The sequence below is a fragment of the Mesoplodon mirus genome (assembly GCF_964341445.2).
Source record: "Mesoplodon mirus genome assembly, chromosome: 2".
NCBI lineage: Eukaryota > Metazoa > Chordata > Mammalia > Artiodactyla > Ziphiidae > Mesoplodon > Mesoplodon mirus.
In genome coordinates, this window is record NC_138977.1 from 118,012,303 (window position 1) to 118,030,732 (window position 18,430).

The 18,430-nt window shown below is 46.3% G+C and overlaps 1 protein-coding gene across 2 annotated transcripts in view; it reads right to left on the reverse strand.

The window, feature by feature from the left end:
* The window catches only part of SLC35F3 (solute carrier family 35 member F3), a gene marked incomplete at both ends in the record, with an annotated part of 288,308 nt that overhangs the window by 98,786 nt on the left and 171,092 nt on the right, over positions 1 to 18,430 (reverse strand). The window contains one exon of one of the 2 annotated variants that reach the window (XM_082605079.1): positions 3,069 to 3,152. The exons of the other annotated variant lie outside the window; for it this stretch is intronic. Coding sequence (XP_082461205.1) covers positions 3,069 to 3,144 — 76 coding nt within the window. Of the gene's footprint in view, positions 1 to 3,068; positions 3,153 to 18,430 lie in introns of those variants that run through there. 2 annotated transcript variants of the gene reach the window in all.

Here is an 18,430-nt window from a genome sequence, read left to right on the forward strand (position 1 = left end):
AGGGCTTAGCTAAGTAGACAAAGGACACAGAGCAGGGTCGGAGGAGGTATTTGTTGGGTAAATGAAGTCATCTTGTCCACCTTCCTGTGTTTGAGTTCCACTAAGCGCTGTATTTTCTATTTTGGTTTTATATGTAGCACATGCTGGTGCCTTCTTGCCTCCCCTTAGAAGACACACCGCACAAGGTAATAAATATTCCTTGCTGGCTGTGTTCCGTTCCTGAAGCCTGCCTGCCATCCACACAGAAACAGCCACAGTATGGGGACCACCTTATCCTGTGCATCCAAGGCAAAACAAAATGATCCAACACTTCCAAAACAAGCACGCAAGATGCAAATGGTTTCAAAAAATAGACCCAAAGCCAAATTGAACACAAATACCAAGGGGAAAAATGCAGGCAGAGAGAAAGAGCTATATGAAAGTCTAGGCATACCCAGGGCAGGTTTAATCAGCCTTGCCCTGCAGACTCTTGCTGACACACACATAGGTATCCTATACAAACAGGCCATTGGAGACTTTCTAGTATCACTGGAACGCTGCTTCTAGATACTTCTAGACGCTTGTAGATACTTCTAGACACCCCACACACGCAGTCTTTGAGAACAGCAAGAAGGTTTGCTGAAGGTGCAAGACAGTCTGTAACTGGAGGATTGCCAGATATTTATTAAGCACCTACTGTGTGCTAGGCCATGTGCTAGGTATTGTCACCTACCTACCTTCCTCACTGCATTCATTCCCCAAATTCTGCTGAGGTAGGTTGTTAGTTCTCTTCTACAGCTGAGGAAACCGAGGCTCAGTGTTTATGATTTATATACATCAAACTGCATAAGGGGAGTCTTGATACCCGGATCTGTCCGATTCTTAGTTTAATACACTTTCCACTATCCACAGACATTTACATGCAAATGTTGGTTTAAAAACCAAGCTCGTGGACTTCCCTGCTGGCACAGTGGTTAAGAATCCGCCTGCCAATGCAGGGGACATGGGTTCAATCCCTGGTCCGGGAAGATCCCACATGCCGCAGAGCAGCTAAGCCCGTGCACCACAACTACTGAGCCTGTGCTCTAGAGCCTGTGCGCCACAACTGCTGAGCCCACGTGCCACAACTACTGAAGCCATGTGCCTAGAGCCCGTGCTCCGCAACAAGAGAAGCCACCACAATGAGAAGCCCGCACACCGCAACGAAGAGTAGCTCCCGCTCGCCGCAACTAGAGAAAGCCCATGCGCAGCAACGAAGACCCAATGCAGCCAAAAATAAATAAATAAATTTATTAAAAAAAAAAAAAACCAAGCTCATGGTTTGCCATGATTGTCCCTGTGAACAGGAGGCTCAAAGCTCACCCGGCAGTAGCCCTGAGGGACTTGGGGGAGGATAACCCCATTTTCACCCCCTGAAGGCAAGCCCCAGGCCTGGCTAGAGGAAAGCACCTGTGCTTGGCATGTCACCCCACTGACCCCTGCAGCACATGAGGTCACAGTGCCCAGGCTCGGAGGCCCGCCATACATGCCCAGCCTGATTCCGAGTGCTCCTGGGACCTGTCCTGCCCAAGGTGGGCCGGGGGCTGCCCGGGGCAGGTACCCGCTGCTGAAGAGCAGAGCTGACCTGGCTGACTTAAACATTGCGGGCAGAGCAACTTCCTATGAAGACCCCATGAACGAGCAGACATTTCCAGTTTCCCCAGGGGAAGCAAATATCCAACCCTTCCCCATCCCAACTTGAGCATGTATCTAGGCAAGGTCCCTGAGAAGGCTTGAAAATGCAATGCCTCACCCAGACCCCAGAGGTAGCACATGCACTGAATTCAGGTGTAGCTCGCTGATACCAAGTGTTTCCTAAGACTGGGATATAGGGGAAGGGAGGAAACAGCCGCTAGAAGGAAAAAAAATCAACCTCCTAAAGGTAGGACATGAGAAACAGGTAAGTAGTTGAAGGTTAGTGCAAAGTGATGTTCTGAAAAGCATGTATCCAACAGTCCGGGATTCCATTCCTGCTTCCCCACCTACTAGCTGTAGGTCTTGCACAAGTCCATCCACCTTTCTGGCCCTCAGAGTCCTCATCTCTAGGATGGGGGATAACGGTACCAGGCCAGCTACTGGCGGACTTCTGTGGGCCTGCCGAGTGCAGAGCACACAACTGCCCTGCTAGCTTCTGTCTTCCTCTCACTGGTTCTCAGTCTCATTGTAACAAACATGAGCTCGCGAGGGGATACAGGGTCCTCAGAGACCATCACACAGAGGTCCCAGCTCCAGGATGCCGTCCCAGGGACATAGCAGAAGCCGGCTCACTTTCAGAGCCCACGGGCTCCTGTTTGACTGGGCTCCTTAGTTCAGGAAAAGTGAGGGCCTGGAACTGAGGGGTCTGCTTTTCTCTCCCTGCTGCCGGTCCCTTCCCAGCCCCCCACCTGGCCAACCTGGCCAGCTCTCGGGAGACACAGCCACTTCGCCTCTGCCTCCTGGAAGGAGGAGTCCGGGACTGAGGCTGGCTCTCTCTGATGCCCGTCCCATGCTTGCCATGGGAAAGCAAGGTCCTCTGTGCTCCTGCGGGATGCCTGCTGGGTCTGAGTAAGGCACGGCTCTCCGGGGCCGCCGGGGCCGGGGGTCTCTTCCTTCCCCTGGGCTCTGCCTCAAGTTCCCCAACTGGGGGGAAAGAAAACGTTTCCAGGCAGCTGGTGGCTTTGCGCTCACCTGCTGGCCCTGCCACGGAGCGGGGCATCACTGGGCTGGTGGGCTGGGGAAGGCTCAGAGCGAGGCGAGGCGGGGCGGGGTGGGGGGGAATGTCTCAGCCTGCGGCAGCCAACCCTCTCCCGCCTCCGGCAGCTGAGCAACGCCTCTGGTCAGCCTGGGGGCGTGGGGGGCGGCGGTGGGATGCTCCAGACCCAGGGGACTCAGGACAGGCCTGGAAGGAGCCGAGGAGCCCGGGAAAGAGGCAGCCGGGTGGGCAGCCCGCAGCATCTCGGGGCAGCCGGGCGGCCGAGTCGCCAGCCCCGCAGGCGCGCGGCGCTGCCCGGGGGCCACAGGTAACAAGGTGCCGGGCTCCCGTTCCAGGCCCCGCCGCCCCGGGCCGTTACCTTCCACTTTGGTGAGGGTCAGGACCGGACTGTTGCAGGCGCTGAGCGGGGCCACCCGGGCCGAGTGCTTCTTCATGATGAGCCGTCCGCCTGCAGGAGCGCCGCCGCCGATCGCCTACATGCTGGGGCCGGCTGGAGCGCGCCTCGCGGGCCCGGGGGCCTCCTCCGGGGAGGAGCGCGAGCGGCTGGCCGCCCCGGCCCTGCCTTCCCGGGCTGCCGTGTCCGCGCGGGGCTCACTGCGGCGGCCGCCCCGCGGAGCGCATCGCCTCCGGCCGCGCAGCCACTCCACACCCGCGCGCACAGCCTCCCGCTCCGAGGTTGCCGCAAACTCCAACGTCACGTACAAGTGCGCTCCCCGCTCCCACCCCGCGGGCTCACCTGCTCCGCCCCCCGCCCCGGGCCGCCCAGCCCCGCAGCCCGGCTTCCTCCCTCGGAGCCCGGCCCCGGGTGCAGCCTCCGGGCAGCGGGCCGGCCCGCAGCTCCCCGGCAGCCCCTGCCCTTTCCTGTGACCAGCGCAGGGGAGGGAGCCCCTGCAAACTTAGCCTCAGCGCTTCACAAGTTTAAACGGGGAGTTGTTCGACTTCGGACGGAGAGCTGCCTCCTCCCTGCGCAAATTCCTGAATTATTGGTTCACGGGAAGACAGAAAAGAGCGAAGCTTCCCGCGGCTGGCATTAACTTCTTTGAATAAGTCTAGGGCACATTTTCTGCCTGACCCCGGTGGACAGCTCTTTTTTCTTTTGGAGACGATGCCAAGTCCAGAGAAGCAGGGCAGCCACAAGAAAACCAAGGCTTGAGATTTCTGCCCCTGCCCCTGCCCCAGCCCCAGTCCGGAGAGGCCAAACTCCCTGGGAAGCGGGGAAAGCTTCATTTCTGCCCAGATCCCAGGTTTTCGCTGCAGCTTTTGCCTCTGCAGGCACTGGTCTCACTGCTCCCACTCAGACGCACCTGTAAGCCACTGACCAATGATGCTTGATAAAAAGCAATGACATACCTCTTGCATCACTAGCTGGGCGATCCCTGAGTGACTCCCTGGTACCCAGGGCGTTTATCCCATGATAATGCACCATCAAAAACACCCTGCCATCATCTCTGCAGGTAGGATGCACAGGACTTGTGTGGCCTCCAAACTCCAAGGGTTTTATGGGCATCTCGTTCACGCATGCGCAGCCATCAGTTATCCGTTTTGGTCTCAGTCTCCACTGGGAATCTGAAGGCTCCGTAGTGACTCAAGGTGGGTTTCGTTGTTATTGTTAAGTCCTTACCCAGAGTTTCGGACCACCACCCCCCCACTCTACCTGGTTTCCTGTCTCAGAGTTGATGTTCTACTCTGTGACGGCATCCTCAGCACCCATAAGGGTAACTCAGTGGCATGGCAGAGGCGGAGAGTGACCTCAGAGCTACAGGGTTTCCCTAGCCTTGCACCTACCAGCTGTCTCTGGTGACATCCACCTGCATGCTCCCAGGTCTCTGGTAGAAGTGGTTCCTACAAGCTGCTCTTGTAGGGTTCTTGTTATTACTTGCCCTCTTGAACAGCCGTGATGAATAGAATGGCTCCTGGGTCTCCAAAAAGCCAGGGCTTCCCAGGGTTGCTGCCTCATCATTATAGCCAAGGAAAGGTTTTTAGGGTCTCCTCAGAGCCCTCTAGTGGTAGCCTCCACGCTGTGCGCCTCTCACAGGGAGCTTGCCCCAGATCCCGAGATGAAATTACAGTAAGTCACTAAGCCATTCCCTTCCTCGTAAATATTAAGCACAAATAAGCTTAAAGCAAAAAACAAACAAACAAACAAAACTAAAAACCAAACCTCTTCTATGATATTCTTATGTGTTATTTCATCAAGTTCATCAATCAACATTTACTGTATACCAGTAACTAAAATAAATATCACATCATAACAGTGCCCATTTTTTGAGCACTATGTATCAAGTACTGTGCTAAGTGTTTTACATAAATCATTTCATCTTCTACTCACAAAAGCTCTGTAAAAATCATTGTTACCTTGTTTTACAGATGGGGAAACTGAGGCGAGGAGAGGTTAACTAAAATGTCCCAGGTCAACAGGCTGAGCAGGGATTTAAATCCAAGTCTGAACGAATCAAAAGCCTTCACTTACCACTGCTCCGCTATTCTCTTACATTATAAATGTAAAATGCAAAAATTCCACGTAACTATTCCAACCGAGGTGGGAGACACAAGTAACCCATAATCCATTTCCTTTCATTTGAATGTGGTTTTGGAAAAGTTCATCATGCTCACACTTGTCTGAACTGTCCACACTCATTCTACTGCACAGGTCACAACCCAACTGTCCAATAAATATCTGTCTGATTGTTTTTTAGGTATCTACTTTCTATTTATCACAATGTCATGTACAAGCCAAATAGGTAATTAAATATTATCAATATTAAATAGCCCTGTCATTAATTTCACTCATTAACTGTTACCTAAACCTTTTTTCCCCCTGCAGGATACCCCAGGACCTTATGATACCTGAGAGATCATCACCTCTTCATGGCTGTCGATTTCTGCTTACCAAAGAGGTGGTACCAATTCTCAATTTCCTCCCCTTAATTTTAAGTACTCAGTGCTGTTCTTTTGTTCTATATTCAACTTGATCAGCCTTGGGTGCTCCCTCACCTTGTGCTCCAGACAAACAAACAAAAAAACTTACTCTCCCTCCTGAAATAAAAAACAAACTTCCTCCACTCCATTTTATTTTATTTTATTTTTTTGCGGTACGCGGGCCTCTCACTGCTGTGCCCTCTCCCGTTGCGGAGCACAGGCTCTGGAAGCGCAGGCTCAGCGGCCATGGCTCACGGGCCCAGCCGCTCCGCGGCATGTGGGATCCTCCTGGACGGGGGCACGAACCCGTGTCCCCTGCATCAGCAGGCGGACTCTCTACCACTAGCGCCACCAGGGAAGCCCCCTCCACTCCATTTTAAATCAGGAGTCCCTGCTAATTTCCATATGAGTACTGATACCCCTCAGCATACATCTTTTTTGGGAGTAGGTGTGATGCGGATGCATATTTAAAAACTTACATACATAAAATTATTCTAGAAAGTTAACTGTGTACTGGTGTATGAGTACACACTAGTATTTTGAGAATTCCAACAATTTAAAACTCTATGCTGGAGTTAGGCTATAATGATCTAACTCAGGGATATCTAGAAAATCACCAAGTTCCCCACTTAACACCTAAATCTCAAATTACCAAAAAAAAAAAAGGTGCTAATAATTCTTTCAACAAAGAGAGAGACATGATCCCTGAAACATCAATGGAAACAACTTTGTATAAGTAATATCCAGGCCAGAGGATGGAGCATTTGACCTCTTACCTCCATTTCTCTTTGGAGGGTATGAGTGTGAGCTAATAACTGAAGGATATCATTGGGCATCCACCTGTCTTAAATTTAGTATGACAGGGATTTATCTGAAAGGAGATCTGGGGTGACTCTTCAGGTCATATTCATTACCAGATCTTCCTTGTCATCTTCTGAAAACATATGGTATGGTGGTTCGCCCATCAAAGCCAAGCCTTTCCTTAGCTCTACATGAGATGGCAGCTGTTCTGATAGAAGCCTGTTCTTTGTCACTAACCCCACTCCCTTGTTTGTTTTTCTCTTTTCATCAGTGCAGTTGGGGGGGAGTGGTATTTACTGGCCATTTGTGGCTGCCTGGTATGGTGTGCTCATAAAGACGAGATGGTCTTTGTGTCCTTTGTATTACAGTTGGATCACTGAAGTAGGTTCACTGAATAGATATGAGGGTAACAAGGCTTTGATGCAGAACTTACACACCACAAGCCTGAGTGTTACACTCCCTGGTCTGCCCCCAACAGCATCTCTACCGTCTCCCCACTTCCCACTTGCAAACCAGAGAGGAAGAAGTAAAAAGAGGGGGCCCAGAGAAGAAAGGAGGTGAAACAGCCAGTTTTTTCCTACCACCAAGTGGCTCTGTTTCAATTGCAACCCAGCGGTGGGGATCCACCCATGACCCATGAGGAAGAAAAAGGCAGATAAGCCTGGGGTGAATCACCAGGAAGGGGTTGTTATGCAGGGCCTGGCTGATTCCTCAAACTCTGGAGGCTCACCATGCTTCCTCCTGGCACTGGGTTCCCAGCTCTGGGCTTACACTCAGGCTCCAGCCTCCCGAAATAACTCGTGTTGCTCAAATAACCTGTTCTGCCTTCCTGAGCAGACTCGTACTTCTGCCATCCATGGGGGTCACTGGCCTATTCTTTCCTCTGTGCTGGTATATGAATACCTATAGTCCAACTGTACTCTTCCAAGAAGGCATCCAATCTCTTTGGTGGGGTTAAGTGGTACTTACGATTCTCTTGAGGCCCATACAGCATGGAAAATGCCTTGAACAACAGCCAAGAGCTTGAGTTGGAATCCAGCCTTGCCAATCGGAGTGGCCAACCTTGAGTGGTCACTCAGCCTATTTTGGCCTCACTTTCCTAATTTGGGTCTGAGAGGGTTTTCAAACTGTGTTTCCTGGTCTCTATGCAAAGCAGCTCTACTTTTACCTGTCAGGGTTCCATGTTAGATTTGGTATATAAAAATGTTGTCACTATAAAAAGAAAGTTTTGAAAACCATTGACTCTATAGTTTCCAAGATCCTGTTTGGCTTTAAAATTTGGGGTGTGTGAAATTATCTTCTTAGATAAGACAATTGTCACTGCCTCCAAAGGTCTTAAAAGGATCTTATTCTTTGTGAATATCTCCACTTAGTTAAGGAGACTCTTGCTTTAAGTGGTTTTCTCACTTTTTGGACAAAGTTAGAAACACATTTACATTTGTCAAAATTCATAAAGTTGTATAGTAAAAAGGATGAATTTTACTGTTTGTAAATTATATATCTTTTTTTTTTTTGGCGGTATGTGGGCCTCTCACTGTTGTGGCCTCTCCCGTTGCGGAGCACAGGCTCCAGACGCACAGGCTCAGCAGCCATGGCTCACGGGTCCAGCCGCTCCGTGGCATGTGGGATCCCCCCAGACCGGGGCACGAACCCGTGTCCCCTGCATCGGCAGGCGAACTCTTAACCACTGCGCCACCAGGGAAGCCCTATATATCATATTTAAAATTGGGAAAATATGTTTTACATATACAAACATATATATAACTGATTTTAATATTTAATAAAATATACCTTTTACCATGTTTTGGCTATTCTATTCTTTTTCTATTCATTTTGTTCTATTCTTTTGTGTTCTTTCATTGCAAAAAAATGCCGACTGTGATCAACTTAGTTGGTTTTATACCTTACTCATGGGTCATAATCCATGTGATTTGAAAAATATTGTTAACAATAATATTCTTTGTATGTGAAGATCTTTACTTAATCGGTTCAAAATAAATAATAAAAATTTAAAATCCAGCTAAGATTTTAAATAGCCAGAAAGCAGACCACTTCAATTAATTCACTCTGAAATATTAACACTGTTTCATCGTCCTCCTACAGTGTTAAGTAGTAAGGGTAATAAATTATTTTTGTGGTTACCAGCATTTAAAAATAATCACTTAAAGTAGTTCCAGGAACCAGAAATGGACTTTTACCCAAATAAGTCAGTCTGCAGCATTCAGAAGCTTTCAGAGTGGAACAAACACTGGTATTTCCAACAGGAGAGAAAGTCTAATGATTAAAAGAAATTAACTCTCATGCACTGGGCAGCTCATTGCCCTGATCTGGCAGGAATAATTGATAACCTTTTTCAATAACTTCAAGTGCAAGTGCAGGAAACAAGATGGTGGCCTTCCCCATCTTCACATCTCCCTTCTCTTCTTCAGCCATGTGCATGACCAGGATAAACTCAGACTCATTGTGGTTCCATAGGATTTCTCCTCTTTCTCTAAGGAGAAATGTCAAGGTTGGATAACTCCAGGCAGGACATCAAGAGACCGGATCACTGGATGTCACCCGTGGGCTTCCAGACACATCCTGTCCAGGCACCTCCAAGCCTTCTCCATGGTGACCAGACAACAGCTGGCCCTGTGGTCATGCCGGGCCCAGAGCTGGGATCATGATGAATGATGGGGGAGGCACAGAGGTGGGAACAGGATGTCCGGTAGTTTCCTTTGTGGATCCTAGGCTGTCCTGTGCTCAGGGAGAGCAGCACAGCTGGGGCCGCTCCTAGGTGGACGCCTGGATTAGCCTGGGGCTCCCTCTCCTGGGACTTCAGAGACCTAGCTAGGTGCCAACACAGTTGAGGGGTGTAGAGGGACCACACAGTGTCTGGTCCCCGGTAGGCACTGAAGAAATGATTGTTCTCTTCCACCTTGGGAAATGGACACGCCAGCTGCCACGCCTTCCAACACCCTGAGTCAGTAGAGAAAGGGGCACTGCTTATAAAAGGTTTCATTAGGGCACGTTGTTCAATCTCTCCAGGCTCAGCCACTTCATCCTTCAAATGGAGATAATAATAGTAGATACCTTATGGTGTTGTTATGAAGAGTAAAGAAATTGATACTATGGTAAGTGATTACAATAGTATGTAGCAGATGGCAAGCACTCAGAACACATCAGGCACTATTTTCAGTCTCTCCCACTAGGTTCTTTAATGGGGAGGGGCCATCTCTGTTTTGTTGTTAGCTCCAGGGCCGAACACAGTGTATGGCTTATGTAGTAGGTGCTCAAAGCAGGAAGGAAGGCAGGAAGGAAACAAGGGAGAAGGGAAGGGAGGGTGGGATGGAGGAAGGAGGGAAGGAAGGAAAGATGGAAGAGAGGAAGGAAGGCAGGAAGGAAAAAAGGGAGAGAGGGAGGGAAGGAGGGGGGGGAAATTCACGGGACCCAGAGTTCTAGAATTGTCAACTTCACCCTCCTCCAGGACTGTGCCTTCTGCCCTCGTGGTACCAGGGGTGACTAACTGCGCTGGCTGATTCCCCTGTGCCCAGGGCTCTCTGGCCCTCACTGGCTTCATCTCAGAGGAAGTGCTTTAGAGACCAGGACAGTGGACTCAAGGTGAGGAGCCCGATCCAATGGCATTTAGCTCAGAAATAGCTGCCTGCCGTTTTCCAGATGATTCATCGACCACAGCTGGCCTCCCGTCTGATCCCCCTGCGGGGTAGGAGCTACGATACTGACCTACATCACATCCCTGTCAACACCCGGGGCAGACTCCCTTGGCTGGTGTTTGTTTCCAAGGGTGAAACAAAGGGACTGGCCTTCAGACTCAGCTTGAAAAGAGGAAAGATGTATAGGTCTGGGAAGGAGCCACTCCACTCTTGAGTTACTAAGCGCAGGGCAGGGCAGCACCCACAGGCAAGGATGCCGTTCCATGAGGACCATTCAAGTGGGGCGGACACAAGTTCAGAAGTTCTGATTTCTGAGATCGGGGCCTGTTCTGACTCAGAACGCCCTTTGCATTTGTCCGAGGCAGTGATCACCTCTGCCCCGCCCTGCAGTTAGTTGTATACTCTTTTCCGCTTCCTGCTGGGCTGTAAACCCTGTGAGGCAGGGGCCCTGCCCACGAACAGGGCCTACGTAAGCATCATTGAGGGAAGGAATGAAAAATCACCAGGGCAGAAAGAGCTGGAACTTGCCAGCGGTGGAGACGGACAAGAAGCTGACTCCAGAGCAGCAGATTGCAAGAGGCAGGTTCTGTCAGGATGGGTGTCCTGAAGCAGCCCCTGCAGGGATCAGGGAAGTCCTGCCCCTTCGTCCAAGGAGCTCCAGGCAGCACAACTTCCTGTGTGCTCTTCACGCCATCCCTGACCCCCGCTGGCTTCTTTCCTCTCCTGAGGACCTGGCTCTCCTCCTCGGTTCCTCGTTTAGGCTGGTGGATCCAGGAAACAGCTCAGCGCCCCCACGTTTTCCCAGTGCCAGCAGCTGCTCCACGCCCCTCACCTGCCCCTTCCTCTACCCCCCCGGCTCCAGGCCCACCATGCTCCTTGCCAAGCAAAACGTCCTGGGAAGTGTCTTCTGTTGACCTGACCCTGGAATTCCTGTGCCTAAAATCCTCCTCCTTGCTAGACTGTTTTCCCTGAAGTCTTGGTCTGGCTCTTTTTTCCCTGAGGACAAACTTGCCTCTGGCTATTGGTGCCCTCTGCTTCCACCCAAAGAACAAAGCACGTTGCTCCCAGCAGAAGGTTTCACTCTTGGCCAAACTGCTGTCTTCAGGAGCCCTCAGGCCCTGCCCTGGCCTCTGGCTGTTTTTTGCCACCTCCGTCTCTGGTTTCAGAGAAAGGGGGGCCCTGGTGGAGGCCAGGAAAGCCAGGTTCTTGGCGGGGGAGGGACTGGAGTGTGGCTCTAACATTCCTGCTCTCTGGAACTCACTCTTACCCATCACTTCGCTGAAAGGCTTCAATGAAGCGCATATTCTGTTCCTGGGGGTGTGCTCCCTGCTCGGTGACAGTGAAGGTGAGTTCTGACCAGTGACACCCCACGCATGACATGCTGAGGCCACACCTCAGAGCACAGCTGACCGAGTCCAGTGGAACTCTATGAACTCCCTGTGTGACAGTGACAACTGTGCCTGTCAGAGATGATTACCAAATGATCCACTGGCCCAAACGTATAAAGTGCTCCAAAGAAACAATTGTGTCTTCCCCCAAAGCACTGAGAATGGCCCTTTTCTCCCTTGTTTTGCATAAGGTATCTATTGACCTGTACTGGGCATATGGGGGCCTGGTTGCAGTAGTCACCAAACAAGCAGGTGCAGGACAAAGGGAGAAAGATGTTCCACAATTAAATCAGATACAAGGAACACATCTCCTTTTTTTTTTTTTTTTTTTTGCAAAAGCAAACAAACCAAAATCCTGCTTAAGGCCACGTCTGTTCTTTGCTTGGGGGCTGAAAGAGAAGGTCCCACCAATTTTGGACAAAAGCAAGAAGAGGCCAGAGGTCTGGAGGTTACGTCCTCCTCCTGACTGAGGCAGTTAGTTACGCCTTCCCGCCCAAATGAGTGGCTACTGTAGAACAAGGGGACAAGCCTCAAGGTTTCCCTAAAGCTCTGGTGGGGTTTGGAGGGTTAAAGGCATGCATAGTTGTTCCTAAAATTATCTTGCTGGTATTAGAGTATTTCTGTCTTGTGGATTCCAGAAATATGTTCCAATGAATAACTCCTTGTCACTTTGACAAAGCTGAGCTTCTCAGTGCTTCAAGGGCACATCTGAGGCAATGGATTAGGGACCAGCCCAGAGCACTCGTTGGTGAGACCACTAGGCTTGGTTTACGTTCGCCAGAGCACGTCAACACAAGTATGATTTTCTAGCCAATGGGAACGTTTTGAAATTATCTAGACAAAATTTGTTCTTGGATTTTTGTCAGTCCCCACTTTGCTTTTAAGATGATTGTCTTTGGAAGTTCCGTGTACTACTGACGGGAGCAAAAATATACCCTTTCTGAAAGTTGGCAGAATCTATTGAAATTCCTACAACATAAAAGCTTTTACGGCTTTTTACCCACTATTTCCATTTTTAGGAATTTCTCCCAAGAAATCATCTGATGTGAATAGATATACATTACAAAGATGTTCATCCAAGTTTTCTTCTTAATAAGTAAAACGGTGGAAACAACCTAAATGTTCAACCACAGGGAAATGAGAAATAAAGTATGGTGTACTTACACAAAAGAGTTTAATAACACAGCTGATAAAACAAGTTGTTCAATAACACAGGGAAAGTTCTAGAGAAAAAACAAACTACACATTTTATCCAATATGATCTTTACATACACTACATAGTTCCTTCATCTGTAGACCATGTCATTCATATATATATATAACATATATATATTATATGTTATATATATAACATATGTTATACATATAATATATATATGTTATATATATTCAGAAAAAAACTAAATAGGCTACCACTTTTTCCCCATTTTTTTCTAACCACCACAAATAAAAACAGTGATTCATTCACTTTCTCCATGACACTTCTCTAAAGGAGAAGGTTGTTCAGTAGAGGACGGGATTGAGACCAATCTTGATGCTTAAGAATAGTTTAAAGGGTCTAAAAATGTGTCTCTTGTAAACATACAAATGTTAATAATAACAGGAAAAGTCTTCATGTACAGGAGTGCATAAAATAATGGTGTGGTTGGTTTTTCTTTTAAAATATTTAGACAATTTCTATTCTTTTTTATAGAAAATCTTTTTACATCCGTGCTTTTAAAGCCATTGTTCCTCTGTCTTTGCAGAAGTGTCTATTATAATATCAAAAATAAATATACAGTTCTGTTCTCTGTATTTTAAATATTTTGCTTTCTCACATCCTTTTCATATCCTTGCTGTATAAATTTTCAGAACATGCTAGTAATGAGCAAAGAGAAGGTAGGAATGGGAAAGGTGCTTTAATAACAGCATTGACTTCTTCCTGCAGGAGGGAAGGAATGCAGACCTTGAAAGCTCTTGAGTTGGTGAGAGGCACTGGTCCCCCTCCTACCTGGGTGGAGATCTCCTGGGCTCAGCAATGACCAGTTGCCTTGACCTGACTGCTTCTGCCTTTGCTCCAATCTCAGTGAAATCTTTCCCTGTCCTCTCTCTCCTTCATCTTTTCATTCCTGCTTCAATGTAGCTTTAGATTTTGCCCTTGAGTGTACATTTGTGAAAAGGCTAATGGGTCAGCATCTGTCTTAGACGGGAGGATGGCCATCGCCTTGCATCCTGGCTGAGCTCCTTGCTGACCCATCACCTCAGTTTCAGGGCACGGGGTAGAAAGTATTATTAGACATTATTTTATTAATGGATTTGTGTATACCAATTACATATTGTTTATTAATACAAATACTTCTCAGCTTGCATTTATTTGGTCTGATCCATTCTCTCTACTTCCTGAAAGCTCAAATGTACAAAGTGTGACACAATTCACTATCCCCTCTTTCTCTCAAGCTTGATTTCTTTCCTTGATGCTGTCGAAAACATGCCCCTTTCCATCTCCACCTTACCCCTCCTTTAAGCCCATTCTTCTTGTAAAACTATAAAAATGGAAACAAAAAACCAGACCATTAAAAGGAAACCATCATGCAAAACTATAATCCAAAAAGATACGTGCACCCCAATGTTCACAGCAGCAGTATTCACAATAGCCAAGACACGGAAACAACCTAAATGTCCATCGACAGATGAATGGATAAAGAAGATATGGTACATAATACAATGGAATACTACTCAGCCATAAAAATGAATGAAATAACGCCATTTGCAGCAACATGGATGGGCCTAGAAATTATCACACTAAGTGAAGCAAGTCAGAAAGAGAAAGTCAAATGCCATATGATATCACTTATATGTAGAATCTAAAATAGGACACAAATGAACTCATCTACAAAACAGACTCACAGACATAGAGAACGGACCTGTGGTTGCCAAGGGGGAGGGGGGACAGGGGAGGGATGGAGTGGGAGTTTTGGATTAGCAGATGCAAGCTATTATTCTCTATAGAATGGATAAACAAGGTCCTACTGTATAGCACAGGGAACTGTACACAATATCCTGTGATAAACCATAATGGAAAAGAATATGAAAAAGAATATATATATATATATATATATATATATATATATATATATATATATCTGAATCACTTTGCTGGATACCTGACACTAACACAACATTGTAAATCAACTATACTTCAATAAAAAAATTTTTTAATTAAAAAAAAATAAAATAATTTAAAAAGGAAACTGTCATGGACACTTGCATTCAAGTCTTGAATTCCCTGCTTTTGGCAGGAGAACCAAGCCTGGTACAGCTCTGTGAGGGGCCCAACTTATGGGAAACATGAGAGCAGCTCATCGATTTTTGTTTTAACCTTGACTGCTTATTTAAAGTGAGCTGGCATCAAATGCTCTATTGATAGCAGTATTCTAATTTGGGATGAGTAGCAGCCTAAAACATCCAAGACATGATGACTATGCTTGAAAATCTGTCCCCGGCAGTGGCATTCTCAGAATTTAAGGTACACTTCAACCGTGGCCCTGGAAGCATTATTTGGTTCATTCATGAGATGGGAAAAATAAACCACAGAGGGTTCAATTCAACTATCCTTGGAGCTAATTGAAGATAACAAACAAAAAAACAAAAACAAAAAGATAATTTAAGGTGTTAGCCTAAACTGGAATAAAAAAAGTCACTTTCATTGCAAAATATTCATCTACAACCTTGTCCAGAAATGATATAGGTAAACATAATTTGTCTCCACTTAGATACATATTTGTAGGAAACCTCTCTGAATCTGAATGGTCGTGACAGAATCAAGCTGGGATTTGGAAAGCATGTGCCTAATCCGATTCACAGCTGGGGCCTCTTTTGGATTTTGGCAAAAGTTCAGTCCTGCTTGGGCTTTGGGTATGGCTTACAGATGACACCCTGTGCCCAGTCCAAGTGGTTAAGAGCACGGACCTTCTGAGGTAGAAAGGATTTTGGAAATCATCTAGTGCATCACTCTTAATTTGGGCCAGGAAGGAATAAAACTAAAAGGAATGCAGAGAAACAAAAGACTATGGCTATTCTGGGAACACTAAATAGAGGCAACCTAAATATACCTCCAGAAGTGCACAACGGCCAAGGTCTGTCTTGCAGCTGCTGCTGCTAGGAAGCTGAGAGTATTTTAGATCGATGGGACCCACCTGCATTTCAGAGACTCTTCTGGAGGTAAAATAAAGAGGCTATTCTTTCTTGGACTTCAATTTTAAACTTTGGACGAGATTCAGGAAAATTCTAATGCCTTTAAAGTGACTTGTTTTTAGGAAAGGAAGTTGTGCCTCTAGGAAAAAAAAATTCAATCTGAAGGAAAAAAAAGACAATATGAGTGCTTCCTAGCTCCATATGGAGTTTTTCTGGGAGATGGGGGTTTCACAAGGTGAAATTAGGTGAATTAGAGCATCTGGTAAGGCGTTTTGTCAGAAAGGAAGACATAGAAAAAATAGCAAACTCATATGCTTCTCACCAGCAAGAAAGTGAAAAGATAACAAATAGAATGGGAGAAAATATTCCCAGACCACATATTTGATTAGGGATTTTTATCCCAAATATATAAGAACTCTGATGACTCAATAATAAAAAGACAACTCAATTTAAAAATAGGTAAAGGTGATTGAAAATGGGCCGAAGAATACCTCACCAAACAGATACCTCACCAAAGAAGATGTACAGATGGCAAATAAGCAGATGAAGAGATGCTCCACATCATATGTCATCAGGGAAGTACAAATTAAGACAACGATGAAATACCCTTATACATCCATTAGAACGGCCAAAATCTGAAACACTGACAACACCAAATACTGGCAAGGATGTGGAGCAACAGAAACTCTGCTACATTCTTGGTGGAAATGCAAAATGGTACAACCACTTTGGGAGACAGTTTGGCAGTTTCTTTCAAAACGGAACCTACTCTTACCCTATGATCTGGCCATCGTGCTCCTTGGTATTTACTGAAAGAAGCTGAAAACTTATGCCCACACAAAAGCCTGCACACGGATGTTTACAGCAGCTACGTTCATAACTGCCAAAACCTGGAACCAACCAAGATGTCCTTCAGTAGGTGAATGGGTAAATAAACTGGTCTATCCAGACAATGGAATATTACTAAGTGAAAGAATCTGATGTGAAAAGGCTATATATTATAGGATTCCAACCCTATGATATTATGGAAAAGGCAAAACTATGGAGACAGTAAAAAGATCAGTGGTTGCCAGAGAGGGGGTGTGGTAGAAGGGGAGAAAAATGAATATGCAGAATACAGAGGAATTTTAGGGGAGTGAAAATACCCTGTATGATATTATAATGATGGAGAGATGTCCTTACCCATTTGTCCAGCACCAAGAGTGAACCCTAAGGTAAACTATGGACTGTGAGTGATTATGATGTGTCAGTGTAGGTTCATTCTTGGTAAAATATGTACCACTTTGGTAAGTGATGTTGATAATGGAGTCTATTTATGTGTCAGGGTTGGGGGTGTGTGAGAAATCTGCGTACCTTTCTCTCAATTCTGTTATAAACCTGAAGCTGCTCCAAAACAATTCAATCTTTAAAAAATGAAAAAGAAAAAAGGGCAGAAGATCTGAATATTCATTTCTCCGAAAAAGATATACAAATGGCCAACAAACACACATGAAAAGATGCACGAGTATGGAGTTTCCTTAAAAAACTACACATAGAACTACCATACAACCTGGCACTCCCACTACTGGGCATATACCCTGAGAAAACCATAATTCAAAAAGAGTCATGTACCAAAATGTTCATTGCAGCTCTATTTACAATAGCCAGGAGATGGAAGCAACCTAAGTGTCCATCATCAGATGAATGGATAAAGAAGATGTGGCACATATATACAATGGAATATTACTCAGCCATAAAAAGAAACAAAATTGAGTTATTTGTAGTGAGGTGGATGGGCCTAGAGTCTGTCATACAGAGTGAAGTAAGTCAGAAAGAGAAAAACAAATACCGTATGCTAACACATATATATGGAATCTAAGGGAAAAAAGAAAAGGTCATGAAGAACCTAGGGGTAAGACGGGAATGGAGACGCAGACCTACTAGAGAATGGACTTGAGGATGTGGGGAGCGGGAAGGGTAGGCTGTGACAAAGTGAGAGAGTGGCATGGACATATATACACTACCAAACGTAGAATAGATAGCTAGTGGGAAGCAGCCGCATAGCACAGGGAGATCAGCTCGGTGCTTTGTGACCACCTAGAGGGATGGGATAGGGAGGGTGGGAGGGAGGGAGATGCAAGAGGGAAGAGATATGGGAACATGTGTATATGTATAACTGATTCACTTTGTTGTAGGGCGGAGACTGACACGTCACTGTGGGGCAATTATGCTCCAGTGAAGATGTTTTAAAAAAGATGCACAACATCAACAGATCTCAGGGAAATGCAAATCAAAACCACAAGGAGATATGACTTCACACCCATTCGGATGGCTAGAACCAAAAAGTCAGACAATAACAAGGGTTGGAGAGGATGTGGAGGAATTGAGAGGAAAACCTCATACACTCTGGTAGAATTGTGAAATGTGCAGACACTTTTAGAAAACAATCTGTCAGTTCCTCAAAAGGCTCAACATAGAGTTATTATTATTACCCAGAAATCCCACCTCTAGGTATGTACCCAAGAGAATGAAAACACATGTCCATACAATGAAATGTACATGCATGTTCATAGCGACATTGCTCACAATAGCCCCACATGGAAACATCCTAAATGGCCATCAACTGATGAATGAATACAGAAAACTTGGGTGTATCCACAGAAAGGAATAGTATTCAACCGTAAAAAGGAATGAAGCGCTGATACACTCTATAACATCGATGAGCCTGAAAACATGATACTAAGTAAAAGACTACATTTTGTATGATCCCATTTATAGGAAACGTCCAGAACAAGCAAATTTATAGA